Below are 23,015 nucleotides of genomic sequence, written 5' to 3'. Positions count from 1 at the left end.
TATATAGGCTTAATGCATTATTATATAGGCTTAATGCATTATTATATAGGCTTAAGGCATTATTATATAGACTTAAGGCATTATTATATAGGCTTAATGCATTATTATATAGACTTAATTCATTATTATATAGGCTTAATGCATTATTATATAGACTAAATGCATTATTATATAGACTTAATTCATTATTATATAGACTTAATGCATTATTATATAGACTTAATGCATTATTATATAGACTTAAGGCATTATTATATAGACTTAATGCATTATTATATAGACTTAATGCATTATTATATAGACTTAATGCATTATTATATAGACTTAATGCATTATTATATAGACTTAAGGCATTAATATATAGGCTTAATGCATTATTATATAGGCGTAATGCATTATTATATAGACTTAATGCATTATTATATAGACTTAATGCATTATTATATAGGCTTAATGCATTATTATATAGACTAAATGCATTATTATATAAACTTAATTCATTATTATATAGACTTAATGCATTATTATATAGACTTCATGCATTATTATATAGACTTAATGCATTATTATATAGACTTAATGCATTAATATATAGGCTTAATGCATTATTATATAGGCTTAATGCATTATTATATAGGCTTAAGGCATTATTATATAGACTTAATGCATTATTATATAGACTTAACGCATTATTATATAGACTTAATGCATTATTATATAGACTTAATGCATTAATATATAGACTTAATGCATTATTATATAGGCTTAATGCATTATTATATAGGCTTAAGGCATTATTATATAGACTTAAGGCATAATTATATAGGCTTAAGGCATAATTATATAGACTTAATGCATTATTATATAGACTTAAGGCATTATTATATAGGCTTAATGCATTATTATATAGACTTAATGCATTATTATATAGGCTTAATGCATTATTATATAGACTTAATGCATTATTATATAGACTTAATTCATTATTATATAGACTTAATGCATTATTATATAGACTTAATGCATTATTATATAGACTTAATGCATTATTATATAGACTTAATGCATTATTATATAGACTTAATGCATTATTATATAGACTTAAGGCATTATTATATAGACTTAATGCATTAATATATAGACTTAATGCATTATTATATAGACTTAATGCATTATTATATGGACTTAATGCATTAATATATAGACTTAATGCATTATTATATAGGCTTAATGCATTATTATATAGGCTTAAGGCATTATTATATAGACTTAATGCATTATTATATAGACTTAATGCATTATTATATAGACTTAATGCATTATTATATAGGCTTAATGCATTATTATATAGGCTTAAGGCATTATTATATAGACTTAATGCATTATTATATAGACTTAATGCATTATTATATAGACTTAATGCATTAATATATAGACTTAATGCATTATTATATAGGCTTAATGCATTATTATATAGGCTTAATGCATTATTATATAGGCTTAAGGCATTATTATATAGACTTAAGGCATTATTATATAGGCTTAATGCATTATTATATAGACTTAATTCATTATTATATAGGCTTAATGCATTATTATATAGACTTAATGCATTATTATATAGACTTAATGCATTATTATATAGACTTAAGGCATTATTATATAGACTTAAGGCATTATTATATAGGCTTAATGCATTATTATATAGGCTTTATGCATTATTATATAGACTTAATGCATTATTATATAGACTTAATGCATTATTATATAGACTTAATGCATTATTATATAGACTTAATGCATTATTATATAGACAATAATAAACACATAAGGTAAAGGTAGAATCATTTGCAGTTTTTTTTAAAAGTTGTTTTTATTTTTAGGAAACTTTAAACAAAACAAATTCAATTGTGAATACAAGCTTATGACTTTGACGTTTTAGTAAAAATGTTTATCAATGAAATCTAGAAATATTTAAAATAAACCTTGAGCTGAGCAGGTCAAGAGAAAAAAAAACATTCACAGAAAAGAGAATATTGCCCAATTTGCAAAAAACGATGGAAAAATCGCTTTCTGAAGTGCAGAATAGAAAATGTATCAATGAATTGGAGGCAAAGTATTTAAATCTTTAAACAGATCCAACTTATGTGACAGCTGTCTTTTACTTGCAGAGCGGGGGTCTTTCTATGATTATACTTACAGCCTCTAATGTACTGATGTGGTTGTTTGCAACGAACCTTATGTACAATGCGAAAGCAACCATCAGACAGAGTATTCCTCATCATATTCAAAAAGCACTCGTCTAACTACAACCACTATCAACAATTTCTACCACTCTCAATCAATGCCTAAATTTAATGCAAATTCCATGAATAAAGCTTCTTTCCTAGAACTATCCACCTATGGAACTCTGTTTCACTGGCCTGCTTTTCAGCTAAGTACAGCATGGTCGTCTTTAAGTTCAATGTAAACAAGTTCTTGCTGAGCTGACCCCTTAAATAATTAAATTCTATCCAATTTCCATTAATAACGATGAGTACGCTGATGTCTCCATGACCAATGTACACTCATTAACCCTTATCCTTGAGTGGCCTTTGGGCCTTGATAAGTGATGACTTACTTGTAAAAAAAACATTAATGAACGAATGCTAACATACTAACAAATATTTTTTTTTTTTAAATGAAGTAATATATTGGCACTTTTTTTTTTTTTTTACAAAGGAATCACCACTTATCAAGGCCCAGAGGCCACTCGAGGATAAGGGTTAAAGAGTATACAGTGGTCAAAAGGACAATATCATAGTAAAATATCTCTAAAATAAATCATTTAGCTTAAAAATATGAACCAGTAAGTTTTCAGCCTAATAGATCCTTGTCAAGTGACCTTTTTTTTTTTGTTTTTTCATTTTTGTGAATAGTAATCCATTGAGATGTTGATGCACATATTTTTATTTTATTTATTTAAAAAATGATCTGCAATAAATGATAATAAAAAATTTGGAAAATAACAAAAGGCAATTTCAATTTTTTAAATTATTTAATTTAATTTCCAAGAGAAAAAAATGGATGAATAATCACAATACAAAGATTCATAAAAAACGAGTTGTTTTGTAAATAATCGCAGCTCAAATTTCAACAGATTTAATTAGGGATTCAAATTATCCCTCCCCTGAATTAAATTACTCTTACTATAATAAAGGTTAATTAGCTAAATAGAGATTAATCATTCCAATTTTAAAATCATAAAAAAATATTATGTTTTTTTTTTTTAATTTATTTGGATTCTTCAAACTACTGTTCTCATCTTAACTGTTATTTTAACAACATTTTGGTCGATATAATCTCAAATCTTCTTCAGGTGGGTCTTGTCAAACTCGGGAATCTTATGAAAATAACACTCAAGATGAGAACAGTAGTCCAAAGAATCCAAATATGAATAATCAGTCCTCATCTAAAAAATTCAGAAACATAATACTGTTTTTGTATCTGAATTTTTTAGATGAGGTTTGAGAATTTGTATTATTTGGATTATTCAGACTACTGTTCTCATCTTAAGAAACATGGTAAAAAAAAACACTCAAGATAAGGACATTAGTCTGAATAATAGGAATATTATTTTGTTTTAAAACCACACAAAAACATTGAACAAATATTAAGATTTTAATAACTAAGAAAACTGTATTAAATTACATAACTTACGCAAATTCTGCAAAGTAAATTAAAACTAATTTATGCCATTTTTTAAAAATCTATTTAAGCTAAATTAAAGTTCTAATTCACTTATTTTAAACTATTTTAATCATTTGCGTTTTTATGCAAGTTTTTCATTTCTTTTCAAAATATAATTATTGATATATTATTGATATATCCTGTTCATAAAGACAAATGGTTTCTTATGTATCAAAATTTACATTTAAAAAAATATTTCATTAAATGCATCTTTATGCAAACATTTTTCGAAACCTTTTTGAATTACTTTAGTCCAAGAAGCTAAATTTTTTAATCATTAATCTTAGTTGTACACTCGGTGATTTAGCATAAACAGAACTACGTTTGTTTGTGAATTTTTGAGATGAGGATTGGTTATTCATATTAATTGGATAATTGAGTGTCATTTTCACAACACCTCGGTCGATGTAACCTCTGACCTTCTTCAGGTGTATTTTGTTGAACTCAGGAATTTGCACAGAATTTCGAACGGAACCCTTTGTTTACTTCACGGGGGTAGCATGCTCTCATTCCGTCAACCATGACTGGATACAGGTCCTGAGTAATTCGCAATTGTATTTTTCAGTCGTTCACACGAAGGATTGAACCTTCAGCCTTCAGAAGAATATCACTTTATAAGTAAATTTTTCCAACTATTCTAACAATTATGCCACGTAGTTCAAAGAATCTAAATAATATGAGATAAAAAATACCCACATCCTCCGCTCTCTATATAATAAAGATTAATGTGTATTTATTTGTATAAATATATATATATATATACTAGCAGATCGCCCGCCATTGCCTGGTCGTAAAATATGCTTAGATATGATATTTTGATTAATGCATATTGCATATTCATTATTATTATGCGTATTTATTATTATCATATTATGGACCCAATACATAGTAATGATTTAAAAAGTTAAAAAAAACAACAACAAAAAAAAAAAACTTGGTGCGTGAGCACCAAGAATTGAAACCAAAACGTTTAGCTTATGATTGACTTTTTCCTTTCACGTTATTTCCTGACCTATGAAGATATGTTGGCTACGAGGCTAAAAATTAAAACATGAACCAATAGCTATTACGTTACACATGCATATTTGTAATACCGTCATTCGACCTTCACCTGACAAATTTCGTTTTTTTAATTTTCACACTTTTGCACCGATTTTCCCCAGCTAAACTCAAATATAAAGTTATGTATGGGTCCGAGTACTCTATATATGAAATTTCATATCTGTAGACTAAAAACTGACAGAGGAGTTTGGAAGGCAAAATTTTTTAAACAAATATATATATAAGCATACATAAATATATATAGAAAGAGATTTGTGTTTACTATAAACTTTTTACGCAAGTATAAATCCTGTAGAATATCTGCATGAATATAATTATACAAATAAAGATGATCATTCCATAAGAAAACCGAAAAAACTAATAGGGAATTAATTAAAATGAATGTTTAAAAGAATATGCAAATTAGCTCGATCTTTTGCAGATGAATGCAATTCCACGAGCCATATTGTATTTTCTTTTTAAATAAATAGAAAAAAGGGTTTTTAATATGAATATCAATACACACACAAAGTGTGTGTGTGTGTGTGTGTATTCCAACGAAATAGAGAAATAAAAAGGAACAAACTGAGTTATGTGTTCATCAACGTTTCGTCTTTATTTCAAGACTTCCTCTCGAAATAAAGACGAAACGTTGATGAACACATAACTCGGTTTGTTCCTTTTTATTTCTCTCTCTCTCTCTTATATATATAAATTTGTTCAGTCACACAACATTTATTAAAATAGATGAAACCATTTTGAGTCTTTAGGGGAATGGAGTAAACAAATTGCTTCCCCCCCTCTCTTGCTCGCTCATTCTCCCTTCATCCCCATCTCTCTCTCTCTATTCCCTATACCTATCTCTCTCCTGTATATCTCCCTCTATCTTCCATCCGCTGTATTTCCCTATCTCAGCTCTCTCTATCCTTCTTTCTCCTACTCTCTTTCTCTTTCCATCAATCAACATGATGCCATAAGGGGGTCTGTTTCCCCTCTCTCTGTTGTATAGATGAGGTTTGTACATCTTTTTGTGACATCATCCACTGTGCACAGTAGTTTCATAAGTATTTTCATCACTAAATGTGCACATTTGATTGGTTGGGTACATCTAAAGAGTTTCCATTCTTCTTAACATTTTCACTAATTATTTATTACCTAATCAGAATATTTTCACACTCTTATCCCTGTTCTTTTTTTTTTCTCAAGATCTTTTTATTACGATTTCCTACCCCCCCCATCTCCCCACCAATTCCTTTATTTATTAATTCTTCCAGAATTTGTATCTTTGATGGAAAAGGGTGAAATAAAAAGTTTTAAAAAGAAAAATGCCATTTATTTGCTATAAACTGGCACAGCCATGACTTGTTATTATTGTTGCTTTAGATTCTACGATTAAAAGGTGTTGAGTTTATTTTCATTACCCATGAAAACTGATGTATTTTTTAGTAAAGACAAAGAGAAAAAAACACAGACACATAAACATGAAATAAAGCTTTGCATGAAAGGTTTCCTATTTCAACAGTAAATTATGATGAGATAAAAAAAAAAACAGGGATGGTTATACACTAAGCTTTTATGCATTGCCAAGATTTAATTAAGCAATGACAGACACGAGAGGAAAACGAACTAACACATATCTAAGGCCATAGCTGGAACCTTAGAGAATGACCTTCAGTCAAGTGGAATGGGGATGTAAATGAACGATAACATTTAATGCTGCTAAGACTAAGCTGCTTTCCTTTAACAATTTACAAGAAACCTTTTCAATCACCGATTGCTATGACTAATAATATGTTATCTGAAACTCCTCAGCTTAATATTCACAAGCAACATGAATTGCAACAAATACATTGAAGACAATGCCAAGGCTGCTGCAAAGAAGGTAAACTCTCTCTATCATGCTAGAAAATTACTTACATCTGAGAGTATCCTGTATCTGTACAAAACTATCATTCGCCTATGAATGGAGTATTGTTGCCACATCTAGGCTGGTGTTCTGCCACTAGTCTCTCCCTCTTAGTTCAAAAAGGGTTCCTAACCTAATAGGCCCGACACTATCAACCAAGTTCCAATCCCTGTTCCATCACTGCACCTGTTTTACAAGTATTTTAATGAAATGTGCTCTGATGAACTCATAGCACTTATGCCCGCCAGACATAAATATTCCCGAATAACTCGACAAGCATCACTAGATGTTGGAAAATCTTATACTCTAATAGTTTTTTTTTCTCCTTCAACTACTAGACTTTGGAATTTCCTCTTGGTCTCCTGCTTCCCTGATTGTACTGACTCCTAAAAATTTAAATGTAATATGAACAAACATCTTGTTGCTCAACTCCTGCTGTACGTTTGGTTTCAAATAGTAACCCCTTACATCCAAGTGATATTATGCTTTGTTTGGGGCGAAACAAAAGAAAACAAAACAAAAAGAAAACAAATCTGTTAACCAAGTGCCAATAACCTCTGGGCCTGCAATGTGATCTTCATCAATATGAAATTTACAGTGTTTTGCTCTGAAAACAATTCTCCAAGGTTTTTTAATGTCATACTGAAGAGCTGTCAATCCTGACATAGTGTTATGGAGCAAGGAGAAAGTAGCAACCCTAGTTGAAGTCAGTGTCACTCATGATGCTAGCTTAAAGGAAGCTGAGAGGGAGAAGAGAACTAGATACCAAGGTTTTGTATACAACATGAAAAAGAAACTGGAATCTTAGGAAGATCTCCATTATTCGAGTAATCATACGAGCAACTGGACTTACAAAAATGAATCTAAAACTATGTGGTGAATATATCCGGTGGACCAAATGCAAGTGAGATCCAAACAATTGCACTTGGAGGTTAGAGACAGAATTCTAAAAAAATCCCTTGGAGTCTCTGAAATAGAGGATGAATGTCGCATATCCAGTAGGATGTTCTATCCCTAACAAAAACAAAAAGATAAGAAAAGAGCTGTGAAACAGTCTGTGGATGACTGCATATGCTCCCCATCCTGCCATGAGTTGATCACACTGGAAAGGATATTGCTAGTTTCTACTAAAGTGCCATAATACATTGCTCTTCATAAAAAAAAAATATCACACTCTATGTGGCCTGTAATGTGTTTGTAAACATATGCATTAAAAATTGTCTTCCATTTTAGTGATATAACACTGTAACCCTCTGGGAATTGGAATTGATAGAAACTGATGTGATGTTACATGGCTCAAAGCGAAAGTGAGTGAGAGAAGTTGTGAGTTCAATGGGAGCACTAAATGTATGAACATTATTTGAAAATGTTCTAAGATATGATTAAATAGTGATTATTGTGATTTGGAACAAAGATCCAACAGAATAAACCTCCTCTGTCTTCTGTTTTGATTTAGTCCTTTTTTTGAGGTATGAAGTAATTTATTTGCAGGAGTTGTTTCTTCCCTGTGCAAGAACCACAGAAATGGCACGTACCTGAGCAAGAAGTTAATTTATCAGATATGAATATGAACTTTCATGTGTTCATGCATGACACAAGGTTGAAATAACACTAGAATCACTCATCAGCAGAGTAGTCTATAAAAGAAAGAAGAAGACACGTTTACTTTAAAGTTTCATATTACCAAAAATATTTGAAGATCATCTTCTAAAACTGAATTTTTTTTTTCTTTATTTTTAGTGATATTTTGTAATTCTTTTTGGCTTAGATGCATCTCCAGTTATCGGTCAGTTAGTTGGTCATACTTAGGATTATTTGGATTATTCAAACTACTGTTCTCATTTTGAGCATTATTTTCTACAATGTTTCAGCTGATGTAACTTCATAGAAGGGTGTTACTTACAACTGGATTTTACCAAGTACTTTATCCATTATGTCACGGGTCCATTTTGAAAATAACACTCAAGATGAAAACAGTAGTTTGAATAATCAAAATAATCTCAATTATCAGTCCTCATCTCAAAAAATTCAGAAACAAAAGGCCATGCTTAGGTATAAAATAACATTCTTATTGCTACGAGGTGCCTTCAATAAATTTCCAAACTTTTTTCATATGTGCACTTTTATTGATAGTACATACATGAAACTCTAGTCCCCTTCAAAGTAATCTCCTCCGACTGCAATGCACTTGTACCATTCCAACAACTTCTGGACGATTTTTGTTTTCTTTTTACATAGGAGTCACCACTTATCAAGGCCCAGAGGCTACTTGAGGATAAGGGTTAAAGAGTGTACAGTAGTCAATGGGACAATATCGTAGTAATCGTTAGTAGTGACAATTTGGTAAATTGGATTACTTAAGGGAAATGACTCATCAGGAATTTGTTCATGTTGGGCCTGAAGACAATCATATTGTTGTCAGTTGGAAAGCAGGCAAATGGAAGAGAGTTCCATAAGCATGCAGTTCTAAGAAAGAAACTTTGTTCATGGAATCTACGTTTAGGTTTAGGCACAGATAAAGAGTGGGGGAAATTATTGATAGTGTTTTCAGCTAGATGAGTGTTTTTCATGAAAGTTTGGTTTTCCAATTCTTGCTGTAGTTGTTCATTTGAACTTGAAATCATAAGAATTGGTCAGCTATCTCATAAGATGTATATAGAAATAACATACTGAATTTTCAAGAGTCTATGATAATTTTAAATGCATGTACAAAATAGTTTGGAAACTTATTTAAGACACCTTATAAATGATGAAGAATAACCGTTTCGTTTCTTATCACATTTCTCTCATACATTGAAATTGTTTATTTTTCTAGGCAAACTGTAGACTTCTGTCAGAAAATGGAGCATGCTGGTGCATCATGGGTAACTGTCCATGGTCGAACTCCAGAACAGCGTGGTGAACCGGTCAATCTTGAAGCCATTGAACTAATAAAAAGTGCATTGAATATACCTGTTGTTGCTAATGGAGATATCAGGACTCTGGAAGGAGCACGGAAAACATCTGAAAAGACGAAAGTTGATGGTGAGTAATGTTTTCATACGATAATCTGCAAAGTGTCTATAGCGCCATCATCATTGGCAACTTCATCACAGAGGCCATGATAGATGCATCCATCTTGAACAGAGTAGAGTGCCTTTTGCGGAAAAAAATATGGCAATCCTGGGTTATCCAATTATCAGGATCCCCCTCTTCGGCTCACAATATAGGATCCAAAAAAGTGGTATAAAAGACTGAAAAGAATGTTATCCCGCTATCTTTGGGGGCTCTGCTTTGATTCTAGATAGTCCTTTATCCCACAAGAAAATTCATTTGTTCTTTGACAAGTCTTATTTTTTTTTATCCTGTTGAGTAGCTAGCAATCCTCCTCACTAAAAAATAGACTAAAGGAACCGGTTTTGTAGTCTATTTGGTATTTAGGAGGACCCTTTCTGGAGTTCTAATTTGGGAAATTTTGGGTGAGAGTCTGTTTGAGAGAAACATTTTTAATGAAAAGCAATAGGAATTGTATAAGGAGAAAGAAAGAGATGGAATAGGAGTGGGAAGAGGAAAATGAATAAGAGTTGAAAGAGAAGTAATAAGAAAAAAGTACAGAAAGAATAAGAAAGGAAAGAAGGAGAGGTGTATTAGAAGGGTAGTGGAGTAGGGAGTAAGAGTGGAAGGTGGAGAAGTAATAAAAAAAGAGGTAAGAGAAGGCATAAGAAGAGAGAAAGTGAAAGAATGAGAGGGTGTTGGAGAAAGAATAAACAAAATAGGAAGAGAAGGAATAAGAAAGAAAGAGGGAGAGGTTTTTAGGGTTTCAATTTGGGAGGAGATTTTTGGGGAGAGATTGTTTTAAAGAAACATTTTAATGAAAATTGTTTATCTATGATATAAATCTCACCCGTCTGTTTAAATGTATGTATATATATATATATATATATATATATATATATATATATATATATGTATGTTTGTATGTCTCGCAAAAACTTTTGACAGAGGCGACGGATTTTCACGAAATTGATATCATTTTGAAGCTCGACCTTCAGATGACAAATATTGAAAAATTGTCCCAAAACATTAATTCCTTTATCACCCTCAACTGGACACTTTTCTACAGGGAGAGGTCGCTTTTTTTGCCGATATTTTTAAAAGTCATCGCCTCTTTTTGATTGTCTAGCCTTAATTTAAACCTACATCACTTCTGGTGTGGTGATGGGCATAACAGTTAACGTGTCACGGTTTTTTTTGTTTCACTTTCTTTTCCTCCTTTGCGGTACGGGTTCGAGCCTACCTGCCTACTACCACTTTTTTTTTTTTGCGCTTGCAGTTTTTCTTTCTTTGTTTTGCTCAACACACACTTCTAAACACCCGGACAACGCCGAGTACCCAGGCTAGTACTTAAATGTGAGAGAGTGAGAGAAATGTTAGATGATGAACACAAACAAAATGAATTCAATAGCATAAATTCCAAAAAGATTTATTTTATATGTGTTTAAAATTGAAGTTTACATAGATGGGAAAGTATAAAATGTTTGTTCATATTTTGAATCTTTGCAGAATAAAGAGGGTTCATATGCTCAAATATCAAGGAAGTCTGAGTTTACAATCTAAGGGTTGTGGATTATCCATGAGTCTGAAAAATCGTAATCAAAAACTTCCCTACTCAATTACACAAATTATATTTGATTAAAAGATATTGATAAGAGTTATTGTTTATTTGTTTTCATTGTAGAAATAAAGTTCAGTGAAAAAAGTTAAGAATATTAAAATGAATAAGTTTATACATTTGTTTTTGATGAGCAGATGATAATGAAAAAGTTAATGCATTCTGTGTATGTGTATATGTTAGTGTCAGTGTGTGTATGCTTATGACTGTGCACATGTGTGAGTTGAGATAGCTACTCCAAACTCAACATAGAGGTGAGGGGGACTGAGGCGAAATAGATATTAGATCTGTCATGGATTTTGGCTCAACTATTTATTGAAGAAAAATTTGACTTTTTATGCATTCAGAGCAAAACAGCAATTATTTTTTTGATAAATTCATAGAAATGCATCTGATTGGCTTAGAATGTTTTTATTTGTTTTTATTAATTCAAGTGAGAGCATACATCGAACCAGTTGTGCAAAAACGAGTTTAAGCATTTCGGTTGTTACAAGACTTCCTCAGAAATGAGTTAAGATGTTATTCAAATTTTCCTTTTAGACTTGGGCAATTTCTATTTTTGTCTCAACCCAAAGTACCCCCTTTTGGGGAGCTAAATTTTTCCTGTATTATAAACTGACCTTGTGTCTAACTCTGCCTTCATGGGAAGGCAAGAGGTAGAAGACTGGAAAGCGGGAAGCTGGATAAGGGGTGGTTTCATATTATTTATTACGTGATATAGGTGAAGAAAGTATTTCTGTAATAATTTAAAAATAAGATTCCTAATTTCTGAGGAAGTTTTTTTTTTTTTTTATAATAAAGGCGAAATATTAACAATATTAACATTTAAATTACTTCGATTTTATTGTTTGTGCCTGCTTTTCTCCCTGCATCTTTACATATCTACAATTACCACCATAGTATTGGAATGGCAAAGCCAATTCCTTCGTTTTTGTTGTCTATTTGGGTAAAATAAAACGATGAATATGAGACAATAGTTCAGAATTCCAGTTTTTATTTCCTGGTATTTACATTTGCATCTGTTAAACAACGTGTGACATACAACCACATGTATGAATTTGCATAATAATAATTTTCTTTTTTTTAATATATTTTTTATTCAATCCAAACACTTGAGAGGAAACAGAGAGTAGGAAGGGAATTCCAATGCAAGCAGTCTGAGGAAAGAAGCTATTAGAGCAAACATTGGCATGTAGGAACCTCTGTTGGTGAAGAGATTTGAAGAGAGCAAATTTGTTGGAGGGGGAGGGGATTATGTTGATGGAGTACAAGGGCAGTAAGTTTATCAGAACATTTTGTGGAAGTATTTGTAAAACAAACACACGGATGCAATATGGTGGTGATGGGACAGAGGATGGAGCTTGGTTAACACTGTGGCCTATTAGGCTAGTGACTCTTTTTTTTTCTGCAGTTTGTCCAAGAGGGAGTTACTAGTGATTAGTGTCCAATCTCAGTTGTGGTAACAATACTCCATGTATGTATGAATAGTTTAACATCCATTTTATACGTTGGCATGTATTGGACAGCTTTTAAAATGAGATAATCTTTTGGAACACCTGACTGACAGCTTTTTTTTTTTTTGTTTTTGTTTTTGCACATTACATTGATTATTTAAGTATGAAAAAGTTCTGGGTGTCTACTCTTGGTTTTAGTCTTGGGTTTCACCTGTAAAAATTGCATTTTTTGTTAGCAAGGATAAGCCAACAGCAGAGAGAGAGAGAGAGAGAGAGAGAGAGAGAGAGAGAGAGAGAGAGAGAGAGAGAGAGAGCAAGAGAGCGTTGTTTATGGATGAAAAGCAAGCAATTTTGAAGCTGAGATAATAAGAAAAATCGAACACAGTCATTGGACAAACATTGGGTATAACAAACACAACAATTTCGAATATCATGCAAAAAAGAAAAAAAAAAGAAAAAGAAAACTATTGGTTTATCCAGCAACAAGCATAGAATGGGTCGGCCAAGGAAAACAACAACTGTTGATAAAATAAACCTTATGAGAGCTGTGAAAAAAAAAAATGTAAAACAACAGTCAATGATATCACCAACAACTTCCACAGGGTTTTTGATCCAATAAAATTTTAAGAGCAGAAATAGAGAGCATATAAACTACTCACCAGTAGCAAGAATTGCAATGAATATTGAAATTTATAAGAAAGCTCAGAGGTGAACAATAAAGATTTTTGAACAAAGACTTATGGAGTGATAAGACCAAGATCAACCTCTAATGATGATGATAATATAATTAGACTCAAAATCGTGTAGTAAAAAACAACTCTTTCCTATAAAACATTAAAAAGAATCAATGCCTTTTGAGAGAATGCAACTGCTATAATAATAATAAAGCTCATAGCTACAGCTACATTGGTTTTATAAAAACTACTCTATTCTGTTACCTCATCATGCATCTTGTAAAGGCTAGCTCAATTTATTAGTATTTACAAAAACATAACCGCTTCCCCCTCTGATTTAAGATGAATTTTAGTTAATAACATGAAAATAATAAATACTCGAGGCTATCTTTATTAAAACTCAACAATCTACAATTAAGAATAACGTTATACAATTTTATCCTTTGATGCTAATTCTGGCCTCATGGAATTTAAGTTGTTAACGTGTTCATGGATCTGCATTGATTTGGGTTTTTCTTCATGTCTGTATGCATTATGGCCAGCTTTTTGGAATTCTCTTCCTACCAGCTATTTTGTTCATTTGTTTTTATCACAGCAAATGTTTGATTTCAACAAAATGGGCCTTTTTTGGAAAAAATGGCATGTAGGACATTCATCATCACTGAGGAGAAACATAGGACATAATCTTCTTCCAAAGCTAGCGAGGGGTTGTGTAAACTTGTCCGAAGCTTTGGTATCTGCACTTGCTACTTTGCCATGCCTTACTATTAAGTGGACGCCAGTCCTATTCTTGAATTTCTCAAACCAGCCATGGCTGGCTTCAAAATCCCTTCCACGTGTACCTGACAATGTCCCACCCTTCTATTGATGCTACCTCGCGTTGTAGGTCCTTGTAGACAGAAAGCGTCTTCTCAAAGATGTTCTATGTGACGCTATCTCCTCCTAGCTCTTTGCCACGTATCCACAACAACAGGAGTCTCTCCATCTCGTCATGGGTGTCGGTCCTTAATTTGGAAATAGTAGTCGGTTTTATAGTTTTTATGGCATTTTTTGTTTTAATATCATACAGGTTGTCGATGATGCTTGATCATACTGCTTCACGAGGTCACTCACATGAACACTACGATTGTGTTTGCCTATTATCTCTTGTTTTATTTGATCAATATCATCTTTTTTTTTTCTCAGAGAACACCTTTCCATTTCCTTTTTTCAAACTCATGGTTATAGTCACAAAACAAAGTCAAAAAAAGATGCAATGTGATAAAAACACAACACAAGAGCATGGGATCAAGTCTGAAACACACACATGCTAATTTGGACAAGCTGATGCTGGGCGATCTCGACCACTCGGCCACCTAGTGGTAGTATTTGGAAACTCTCGTAACTTGGATTTTCTCTCATATGTAGATCTAGATTTTAACTCAGAAGACATCTTGTGCCTTGAATCTCTCATAAATAGAGTAGCTCATATGTAGAGGGGGGATGATTAATCAGAATCAAAATCAGGAATCAGAAAAATCAGAACTTTTAGGGGTATCAAAATCGGAAAAATTTGTGCCTATTTTCGAGGTCAAAAATGATTCTTTTAATTGTCTTTTTTATATGAATTTGGGTAAAGCAAAGTTTTCCACTGCTGGTAGTAAGAATAAAATAATAAATATTTATTGATTTTAAACTACCAGTAAAACTAAACCAGATAGACCCCCCCCCCGTGTATTTTTATGCTTGAGAAAATATCTGCACATTTAACATGTGTTTTCTTCAGTAACTGATAAAAATAACAACTCTATAGTTAAATATTAAAAAATTAATAAAGAAAAAATCTATAAAGAATTGGAATCGGTAATTGTATCAAAACTGGGAAAAATATTGGAATCGTCCCATCATTCATATATATATATATATTTGTATATTTCGGCAGCAAGTCATTATTCAAGCACGTCTGATTGAACACGACAGAGTTATTCTTTTTTCCAATTTTTCTGGATATCTTTTCCATTCGTCGAGTGGTCTTTTTTTATTTCAGTGGGCATGTTGTATAAAATGGCGCCCAAAAGTTGTTGTTCAGCCATATATATATATATATATATATATATATATATATATATAATAGTGTAAGTTGCAGTAAAATCTAACGCTTGACAAAAAGTAAACAATCTTCCAGGAGGTACTGAAATCTGAATTAAAAAGATCAATGCAAGATGCCTCTGTTTTCCAGCACAACTTTACTCTTGTGTACAAAGCAAAGATGATCCAAACTTGACTGCTCAACAACAACCATGTTCCTCACCACTGGTTTCAGGATTTGTGGCTGCCCTTTTCGTTCAACTACAAGCTCCTTTATTATTTCTTCTGGGATGTGATTGAAGCAAAGACCAAGAAGTATACCCACAACAGGGCTGGAAATATTCACTGCTATTGAGATGGTTGCCAAAGCGTGCGACTCATTTCGTGTCTGCCTTGAAAAATAATGTAACTTCAATTTTTGCTAAATAAACAGTTGTACCTATGTCTGTACAACTTTTGTTTTTATTACTTATTTCGTTTTCTTTTTGTCAAGTGTTGGATTTTGCTTCAACACTATGTGCATATATATATTTATATATATATATATATATATAGAGAGAGAGAGAGAGATAAATATACACATAAATATACTTTGATCTTTATTATAGAGAGGAGGCTGTATTTCGTATCATTTGGATTCTTCAGACTACTGTTCTCATCTTCAGTGTTATTTGCACAATGTTTCGGTCAGTGTAACCTCCAACCATCGTCAGGTGTATCTTGTTGAACTTGGGGAATCTTTCTGTTGAACTCTGGAATTTGCACAGAATTTCAAACAAAACCCTTTATTTAATAATGCTCGTGCTCCATCAGTCATGACTGAGTAGAAGTCCTTGGTTATTTGCTATTGTATTTTTGGCTCATCTGCACTAAGGATACCCTGAAGAAGTTTAGCGGTTACATCGACAGAAATGCTGTGCAAATATCACTCAAGATGAGAACCGTAGTCTCAATAATCCAAATAATACGAATTATCAATCATCATCCGAAAATTTCAGAACCGTAGTAGGAGACTGAATATTTACCATGTGAACTATGATGAGAAATATACAATGTTAAGTGTTCTTTAAGATATGTAATTTATTTTAAAGGTTACGCAAGATTGAGAAGCTCTGTTCTAGATAGTTCTTGATTTTATTACCCTCTCAAGTTGTACAATAATTAATAGCTTATACAGTTTGTATTAGTCAGGTAAGTCATATAATTTCCCAAAACAACTACTTACTGGTTTCCTGCCTTCTGATTGGTTAAAAGTCTGCCTAGAGATTTGTGCATCCCATCAAAGATGAAGAAGGTTGGTTTAATGTGCGCAGTTATTACACTGATGGCAACACTGCAGCAATGAGTTTGGCCAGAGGGTAGCAATCAGTGCCAACCTGGTTGGCAGGACAATTTATTAACATCAATAAATAAAACAAAATCTTCCCAAATTCTTTTTTGAACATCAGACATCTGGGTGAATATGCCAAATTTTGAGCAGTGAACTTAATTGAAAAATGTGTGTGTGTGTGTGTATGTGTGTGTGCGCACGGCAGAAACGATATATTCTCAAGGTATGAAGATTTGCATTTGCTGTTATTATCATCTCACTAGGAGTTCTCTTAGGAGTTATTACTCACTGGCAATAACAGGTGGTGTTCCCTGGAATCTGTATGATAACAATTTTTGACAGCTTTCCAGGACTGTCCATTGTTTTTTGATAATTGTTTCAAATCATTTTGCATTCTCGCAGCAACCATTTACTATTGACTTCTTGCTGACAAAAAACTGCTGTTGGCCTTCTCTGGAATTTAAGTGGCAGTAAGCCTCCTCAAGATTCTTGTACTCTCTGCACTTTTCCAGTAGATCTCTAGTTGATGCCCTCCCTTTTCGGTCTTTCCATATTCCTTGACCCTTCATGACCATCTTGTGTAGTACCAATCGAGATAAGTGTTGCCATAAGTGTGTGTGTTTTGGAAAAGAATGTAATTTTTATAGAGTTTCTGATAGTTTTAGTTCCCTTGGACTTGTGTAATGTTCTTTCGATATGTATTTGTTCCATTTCTATTTTTACTTACTTGTGATTGATTGGTGTTCATTGGTTGGTTTCCACACTCAAGATTTTCCTTAATATTTCAACTGTTTCCATCAGTACTATGCTTTATATAGTTTGAGCCTCCCTTTGATTCCAATTTCTCCTCATCTTTTTACCAACCTATTTTGAACTAAATCAACTTATACAATGGTCGTAACATTAATGAACAGTGAAAAGAAGTCACTGACACATGGCAATAAAGACTACACAGATACAAAAGAGCTTAACTTTTTGAAAGCAAAAAATCCTTTCATTAAATTTGACAAGTATCCTATATAACTTATGTCGAAATTGCATTATGAGAACTAAGTATGTCCTAAAATGGGCAAAGTAGCTGCTCAGCACATCCTATCTTGCCCTGATAGAGTTCAAAACCGGCTTCGAAACTTAGTAGTTAGCCCATTTCTCTTCCTTGCAACCTCTTTCCCACAAAAGAGACATCGCGAACCTGTCTCTGCTCTATTGTTATTTTCACGGCAATCTATGATTGAGCTCCAATCTATGGTTCCCTACCCCTGGCCAAACTTCAGTGGTTTAACTAGAATCAGTGTGTCAATGTGGTTATGTCTTATATAGTGTCAGAAATAAATTCTGATGTTAATTATATAATTTTTTTTTTCTCTGCATTTATTTCTATGATAATTAAATGTTCTTAGAATATTTTATATGGTGTCTGTCTCCTTACTCACAATACCATTAAGGGTTGGGTGTTAGGTGTCTTAGTCATTTTGGTCAGTAGCCAAAATGCACTAAACGATGGGGTAAAGCTGTCAAAACTGATGTTGCCGGAGATGAATAGGTCAAGTCATTGACCCGCTTAGCTGTCTAGTTGAAACACCTCTTAGGGAATAGGTCATATATATATATATATACGAGCAATGAAGCACAAGCCAGTCAGTCAGAAAGCGACATTAGCACGAGCCTGCTGCTGAATCTGCCCCCTTTTGCTTCTCCCTACGTCTACAGCTTGGGAATGTGCACACAAGGCAAGAAATAAAATAATAATTTTATATTTTTCTAACAAACAAATTTGTGTTGCGATTGGCTAATGAAAAACTACTAGCATTCAACCTGGCTACATCAAATAAGTAATTTAAAAAGTCAATTGTTGCTAAGTACATTATTATATTGCTATTATTCCACTTAACTATAAATACTGGGAGCACATGCCTCCTGTGGTAGGACAACCATAGTTGAATACTTGGCAGTCAAACTGACGTTCAACCATTCTCTTATATGCTGTATTTATTCTTTCTTCAATGTACTTTGTATCACTTAATCCCAAGTTGATATCATTCTTCCAGACCTCTAACCAGTCCACAACGATTGCCAATGACATGGTACAACAATAACAAATGAAAATTGGATAGTAAAAAGCAAATTTTAATCTGTCAGCTTAGATACTGTTTGTACATCCGACGGGATATCTTTATATGTTTTATATACCATTATTTTGTCCTTTAGTCCTCACATTCCATGAGTGATGTTTCTGACGAAGGGGAAAGAATTGTTGTTTTCTGGTTCAGAATCTCTTCCATCTAATATTTATTGATGGTTAGTTTTTGACCTTAAAATATTTTTTTTTTTTGTTTAGCTCCTTACCTTACATCAAGTGGCCTCATGCTTTGTCTGGAGCGATTTTCATAGAAAAAAGAATTTACCTTATTACATAGCTATATTTTATGGATGAGAGATAACAATTTTCTCAAAAATTTTTTCTGAAAGTGTTTTTGAAACCTGCATAAATATCGATTTGCTGAAATATTACATTCTTCAAATAAAATAACTATAAAGGAAAAACTTTAATGAAATGGGGCATAAATTTTAGACTTAATAAAATTAATGCATGCTCAACACTGGCTAGCATACTTATATTTGCCCCTGTTGCCTCTGCTAAGAAGGCGCCATGAGTTTCCAAGACTTCCTCTCTCTCGCTTACATTGTTTAATTGACTGATTTGGATGTCTGGGAGCATATGTTCTCATACCACCATTTTAATGGTTTGTCTTTTTCTTATTTTTTTTGCCATTTTAATGGTTTGTCTTTTTTTTCTTTTTTTTTGCCATTTTAATGGTTTGTCTTTTTTTGCCATTCATTTTAATAGTTTGTCTTTTTTTTGCCATTTTAATGGGTTGTCTTTTTTTCTTTTTTTTCCATTTTAATGGTTTGACTTTTTTTCTTTTTTTGCCATTTTAATGGTTTGTCTTTTTTTTTTGCCATTTTAATGGTTTGTCTTTTTTTTTGCCATTTTAATGGTTTGTCTTTTTTTTGCCATTTTAATGGTTTGTCTTTTTTTTTTCACCTTTCCTCTATACCTTGCTCACATTAACTTCATTATTAATATTAATCATCGTCATCAAAATTTTCTCTGCAGAATAATTTCTATCATGTCTTAACTGTTTGTAAGACTGCAATTAGTTTGTTTAACAGACTGATTGATCTGGAAGTCTAGGAACATACGCTATCATTCCATATTCTTGGTGTTTTACCTGTTTTTTTCTGCACCCATTCACCAGTCCTTCTAGACATATCTTGCTCATACCAACCATTGATATTTGTGAGTCCATTCAAATGCTAGCATTTTTCATTTGACTACAGAAAATACATCTGCAAACTATGTGGCGATCTCTAGCAAACGCACTCCCAAAACCAAGATACAGTTTGATGCAAATACGAAATAGAAGCCACCAAGCATGAAACAAAACACGAAATCATACAGAAACAGCCCATTAAAAAAAAAAAATTTGTCCCAGTTTCAACACTTCTGGTGTTAATATATTTAATACATATATTATTTATATTATTTCAAAAAGACTTAATTTATAGAAATCTAAAAAAAAAATGAAAATTTTCTTTATTGTTTTTGTTTCATGTACGAAGTGCAAAACAATATAGATGTGTTTTGCCTCAAAGAAATTGTTTTTGTTTTGACACTTTTTGTGTTATCATAAAACAATAAAAAATAATAAACTTTTTTTTTTTTTTTTACATTTTTTTAAAGTTTTTTTTTGTTTTAACACTTGTGTCATCATGAAACATAAAGAAAATTTATATTTTTTTTTACATTTCTATAATTTTTTTTCTGCATGGTTTTGTGTTTCGTTTCATGCTTGGTGACATCCGTTCCATATTTGCATTAACTGTATTCATTTCTGTTGCAGAGCCTATAGGGAACGAACTCACACACATACAGATAAACACACACACACACACACACACAAAATTCCTTTTATAAAATAGTAGACTCGTCTTCTATTTATTTGGATTATTCGGATTACTGTTTTTATCTGGTCAGTTATTTTCACAATGTTCTGCAAGAACATATGTCGCAACAGACAAAATAATTGGTAAAATTCTGTTGTAAGTTACACTCTTCTTTAAGTTGAAGGTTCACTCGCATTTTAGCTGCTGTAACTTCCAACCTGATGTAACAAATAAAGTGTTAAAGTAATAATCGGTACTAAATTGACAGTCTTCCAGAGGTTGAAGGTTCAATCCTCAATGTGAGCGATACTAAGAATAAAATTACAAACTACTTAAGAACTCTTTCATAGTTGACAGAACGAGGGTAAGCTACACCCATGAATTTAATAAAGGATTGTGTTCGAAATTCTGTGTAGATTCCCAAGTTTTACACAATACACCGGAAGAAGGTTGGAGGTTACATCGACTGAAACATTGTAAAAATAACACTCAAGATAAGAATGGTAGTCCAAATAATCTAAATAATATGAATTATAAAATGTCCAGAAACGTAATAGCCTGTCTTTGTTGAAAGCTGCCCATCCAAGACATATTAATATATTGCGTTGTAATGCTTCAGCGGAGACACCATAATCTCAAGTACATCAACCTGCGAGATAGTTTTTTTTATTTTTATTTGATGACCAAATGCTTGACTACAAACAAAGCTAACAGTATTAGTTTTGTTTGTAGTCAAGCATTTGTTTTTAAACTTATTATGGACACTTTTTTTTTAGACAGCAAGCTTTGCTTAATCGCTAAATAAACAGTTGGTGAAATACATTTACGACAGTGCTCATCTCAAAGAAGAGGGTTTAATATAGTCATCTACATATAGTACTATTTCGTTGTATCACAACTCATCAGTGCGGCTAAACTAGTACCCTTCCCTAGCTGTGGATCGAACCTACAACCATCACGGTATATATATATATATATATATATATATATGTTTTACTTTTTTTATTACCGTTTTATCTGTTTGGTTACATATGTTTCGAATGTTGGACCATGTTTACAATCCAACAGCCTTGTCAGACCTTACAGAAATGGTTCTATATATCTATCTATCTATTTATATATATATATATATATATATTATAGTATTCCGAATTTTATTGGGTTTATATAATTGATAATTTGGTAACCATTCATAAACCAATAAATTTTAAGTCAGAATGAGATGACTTAAATTGTAAGCTTCAAAATTACCATCTTTTTTAATTGAGCATTCATATATTGTTTTAACAAAATCAAGACATCAAAGAATGGATTGATAGCAACAAATAGTGTAATTCATCGTTCGTTACAATTGTTTCAAGACCATTCGGACAAATTCAAACCTTATATCGTTCGAAAATTTTCACAAGAACGGCCTTTCATCAGACATTGTGAAAAGAAAAACGTCTGATGAAAGGCTGTTCTTGTGAAAATTTTCGAACGATATAAGGTTTGAATTTGTCCGATGTTCTTGAAACAATTGTAATGAACGATGAAATACACTATTTGTTGCTATCAATCCATTCTTTGATGTCTTGATTTTGTTAAAACAATATATATATATATATATATATATATATATATATATATATATATATATAATAAGACAATAAGAATATGAAATGAAGTCACAAAACTATATATTGGTAAGTATAGAATGGTTCATTTATTGAATAATGGAATACAAGCAAAATTTGGGGGACTCTTTATTTTCTGACTTCATTTCATACTCTTGTTGTCTTATTGTATAAGCTCCAATCATAATTGTTGAGCTTGGCATTATCCAGATAAGTCTCCTCTTATGGAATTGAACTCTCTCTCTTCCTCTTACGCATTAAGCTATATATATATATATATATATATATATATATATATATATAAAAATCTGAATGTCTGTGTGTGTATGTGTGGGTCTGGTCATGAATAGGCTCCTATATGGTTGACTATTTTAAAAAACTGATTACATATAATGATAGATGTATCGAGACACAGGAATGGTTATGTTTGATCTGGCAGAACAGTGGTGCATTAAAATTGTGGGGTCTACAAAGTATGGAAATTAAAAAAAAAAACGTTTACAAGTGTTTTTGATATAGATGTACATAAGAATACTTTGATAAGTATGTTTTAACTTAAATAGGGATGGTATAATAAAATTGTGGGGTCTGCGTTCGCG

General features: G+C 32.1%; 1 protein-coding gene across 3 annotated transcripts in view; it reads left to right on the top strand.

The window, feature by feature from the left end:
* Nucleotides 1-23,015, top strand: part of LOC145243379 (tRNA-dihydrouridine(20a/20b) synthase [NAD(P)+]-like) — a 340,728-nt gene that overhangs the window by 43,273 nt on the left and 274,440 nt on the right. For all 3 annotated transcript variants that reach the window (XR_013862859.1, XM_080106212.1, XM_080106213.1), the window contains exon 7: nt 9,492-9,700. Coding sequence is in view for 2 of the 3 variants with exons in the window: in XM_080106212.1 (XP_079962338.1) it covers nt 9,492-9,700 (209 nt within the window). In the remaining variant the exon portion in view is untranslated. The remainder of the gene's footprint in view (nt 1-9,491; nt 9,701-23,015) is intronic.

This window comes from Euprymna scolopes, chromosome 22 (assembly GCF_053919585.1).
Source record: "Euprymna scolopes isolate OS-2025 chromosome 22, ASM5391958v1, whole genome shotgun sequence".
Lineage (NCBI taxonomy): Eukaryota > Metazoa > Mollusca > Cephalopoda > Sepiida > Sepiolidae > Euprymna > Euprymna scolopes.
This window is presented reverse-complemented; position numbering and strand designations above follow the sequence as displayed.